Source organism: Arachis ipaensis, chromosome B04 (assembly GCF_000816755.2).
Source record: "Arachis ipaensis cultivar K30076 chromosome B04, Araip1.1, whole genome shotgun sequence".
Lineage (NCBI taxonomy): Eukaryota > Viridiplantae > Streptophyta > Magnoliopsida > Fabales > Fabaceae > Arachis > Arachis ipaensis.
In genome coordinates, this window is record NC_029788.2 from 131,333,875 (window position 1) to 131,337,419 (window position 3,545).

At 29.2% G+C, this 3,545-nt stretch overlaps 1 protein-coding gene across 1 annotated transcript in view; it reads right to left on the bottom strand.

The window, feature by feature from the left end:
* Positions 1-2,254, bottom strand: part of LOC107638185 (uncharacterized protein DDB_G0271670) — a 16,702-nt gene extending 14,448 nt beyond the window's left edge. The window contains exons 1-3 of the mRNA XM_016341351.2: positions 953-2,254; positions 522-572; positions 204-276 (exon numbers count right to left, since the gene is read on the bottom strand). Of these exons, the coding sequence (XP_016196837.1) occupies positions 204-276; positions 522-572; positions 953-1,896 (1,068 nt within the window). The 5' untranslated portion in view covers positions 1,897-2,254. The remainder of the gene's footprint in view (positions 1-203; positions 277-521; positions 573-952) is intronic.

Genomic DNA, 3,545 nt, shown 5'->3' on the forward strand with positions numbered 1-3,545 from the left:
GTAACTTGATTTATTTATATATATTTTTTTTACTTTTCTATTTTCTTAATATGGTTAGATGATGCTAATAATAACAATATTTGGGTAGCATACAACAAATAAAAAGATGGATAATTAAGATGGAATGCATTAATTATATTAGAAGATAGATTAAACAAATGATTTAAATTAATTAAGAAAAGTAGTAATAATAATAATAATACCTCTGATTCCATTTGAAGCCTGAGTTTGCTAACTAGATATTTCATTAGCAACCGAACTGTCATCCTTCCATCTCTGAAATAATTAAATGAAAGTCAAAATGAAATGATGAAAACTACTCTCTCTCTTTCTTTCTTTCTTTCTTTCTTTCTTTCTTTCTTTCTTTCTTTCTTCAAAATACACAAAATCAAATCATCATGAGAAAATATTGATAGCACACTGACATGAAAAAAGAGCCTCATTGCTGTTCATCAAGCTAGCTATAATATATATAAGTGCAGAGAAAAAGAAAAAGAAAAAGAAAAACATTAATTACTTACTTGATTCTAAGGTAGCTCTTAGCTATTTGAGGTAAAAATGGTTCTCTAACTCTGCATTTCAAATCAATTAACACCAAAAGAAAAAAAACATGATTAAAGTTAATTAATTGCACTTAATTGCAAGGCACATTGCTAAATAATAATGAAACAAAATTAAGAAGAAAAAAAGAGGACATTGGAAAATGTAATTAAGAAAGGGTAATGCTAGTTAGACAAAAAAAAACAGCCAAAACTTGCCTTATTTAGTATTAATTAATTGTCGCAACAATTAATGAATGTTAAATAAGGTAATTTATAGCTGTTTTTGGCTGATTTTCTTTGACTACCAAACATTTCCGTTGAGAAAAGTAGAAGAATACTAATAATGGGAATGAATGAATGAATTAATTAAGTTAATTAATTATGATTAGAGATAGATAGAGCTAGCTTACTGGTTTTGTTCAGCTTGAAGCATGAACCAAATTCCAGAATGAGGTCTTCTTGGAGGATCAACAACTCTAACTGTAGAAGAAGTGAAATCTTGAGAGCTGCTTGGTCCAGCCACATCAAATTGATGATGAAAGGGAGGAGTAGTTGGAAAATAAGAAGGCCTCAAAGAAGATGAAGAACAAGATTGTGATAAAGACGACAAAGATGAAGAAGAAGAAAGAAAAGGAGGCATGAGAGGATGTGAAGAAAACGATGATGCCCAATTCATTAGCATCATGTCTTGTTGTTGATGATGAGTTGCAAAGGTTGTTGTTGGAGCACTCATGTTGGGTCCACATGCCATGGACATAGACATGGACAAAGACATAGACGTTTGATGTTGTTGTTCATAGAACAAAGAAGAAGAAGAAGAAGAAAAAGGAAACATCACTGTTCTTGAAGAAGAAGATGAAGAAGCCCAATTGAAATGGCGACCTGGTAGTAACTCTAGCTCTACAAGTGATGATGATGATGATCCTGCAGAACCTGTTGTAGCTGCAGCCATTGTTGAACCTGCTTCTTCTTCAAGATGATGATGATGATGATGGTCTTGTTTTGTTGTTGCTGCTGCATCATGATCATGAAAACCTATGCTCAATTGAAGCCAGTTACTGCTATTATTGTTGTTGATTCCTGATTGTTCTTCTTCTTCATGTTCATGTTCTTGTTCTTGTTCTCTTTCTCCCTTTGAAGTTGCTTCTTCTTCTTCTTCTTGTTCTTCATGGTTGTGGTTGTTGGTGGTGGCTCTTGACAGATCCTCTGCCATGTGATTCCTCAGAAGAAAATCAGATCCTAATAAGCAATTACTGTAATTACTGTTATATCCTTCAACTTGGTTCATAGCAGTGTAGAAGAAAGCATAGTTCTTGTTGTTTTGAGAAGGAACCATGGTCATATTGAATAACATAACTCATAAGCCATGGATCAAACAGGAAGGTTCTGGAAGAATAATAATAGAGACTGCTTTATAAGCATAGAAGAGGTTTATGATGATGATGATGATTTTCATGATGATTGATGATGAACATGGAAGCCATATACATACATATATAGATATATAAGGGGTTGGGTTTTGTTTTGTTTTGTTTTGTTTCTAAAGAGAAAGAGAAGAAGAAGAAGAATTGTTGTTATTGTTGTTGAAAATCTCACTTTTGATTAATTCTGTTTGTTTGGAAGGTTGTGATGCCAAGGAATTCAACTATTTTTTTTGCAGATATATCTGATCTTAAGAGAGAGAGAGAAAAAAGAAGAGAAACAAACATGGTGCTCTCTCTGTCACCTCAATTTTTTATATATAGACATATATACATATACATACATCAGATTCCTTTTAATATTATTATTCTTACAAACTTTAGAATTTATGTACTCATGTCATGTCAGTTCATTAATTAACAATGCTAATTAGGAACATCAAACTAATTAATTTGAATTAAGTTCATATTATTTGAACAAATTTAATAATGTATTTTGTTTTTTTTTCTGAATTTATCTATTTTTTAATAGAAAATGTTAGAAGAAAAATATTTATAATAATATTATATAATCAGTAAATATTATATTAACAATAATTTACATTCATATTTACAAATATTTTGCATACAAAAAGTATATAGTTTGTATTTAAATTTATCAGAATTTTACACACATAAATCAATATAATTTGTACCTATATTTTTAAGAATTTGTATCCATAAATTAGTAAAATTTATTTATTAAAGATAATTTAGTATTTATGTTAGTCAAATAATGACAAAAAATACTAAAAATTGTTCCCAAAAATTTCTCAAATATTTTTAATCATCTATTTTTTTTAATTTAGTTTAATTTATATTTTTCGAATGATCATATAAGCCAAGAGTAATTATACTTTTGTGGGTTTCCTTTTAGGAAAAAAATCTTAAATGGTCTCCGATAATTATTTCGAAAGACAACAAAACTCTTAATAAAAAAAATTCAACTCGGTCCTTGAGTTTTATTTTTATGGGATTAATTAGTCTCAATGCCAAAAAAAAATTAGGAACCGGATTAGATTTTTTTTTCTTTTGAGAGTTTCGTAGGCTTTTCGAAGTAATTGTGAGGAGTCGGGTGGAGTATTCACTTTTTTTTATTATTATGAAAATTGAAAAGAAAGGAAGAGGTCTATTAAATTAAATTATTAGGAGAGAGGGGTGGACAGGAAAGTGAGGAAACAGTTTTGGGCCATGTTCCGAGGACAAAATGACTGCAAGCCTCTCTCACTCCACTTTTTTCTTAAAGTTCCTTTTTAGCCCTAATCTTCTTCTCCCTTAACCTAATTACTAAACAAAACCTCACCCCCCAAAAAAAACCTAATTTTTAACTAGAATTATTTATTCCTCATATAGATTTACAATGAATGAATAATAAATTTTTTAAAAAGAAATTAAATAGGTGAGTTTAATATTAGGGAACCCTTCAACACTACTTAAACATATATACTTTTTTATCCAACAAATATTTATCGAGATATTTCTAAATAATTTACAAAAAATAAGTATATTATTGGAGACAAAATAAAAATAAAAATATTTTGGA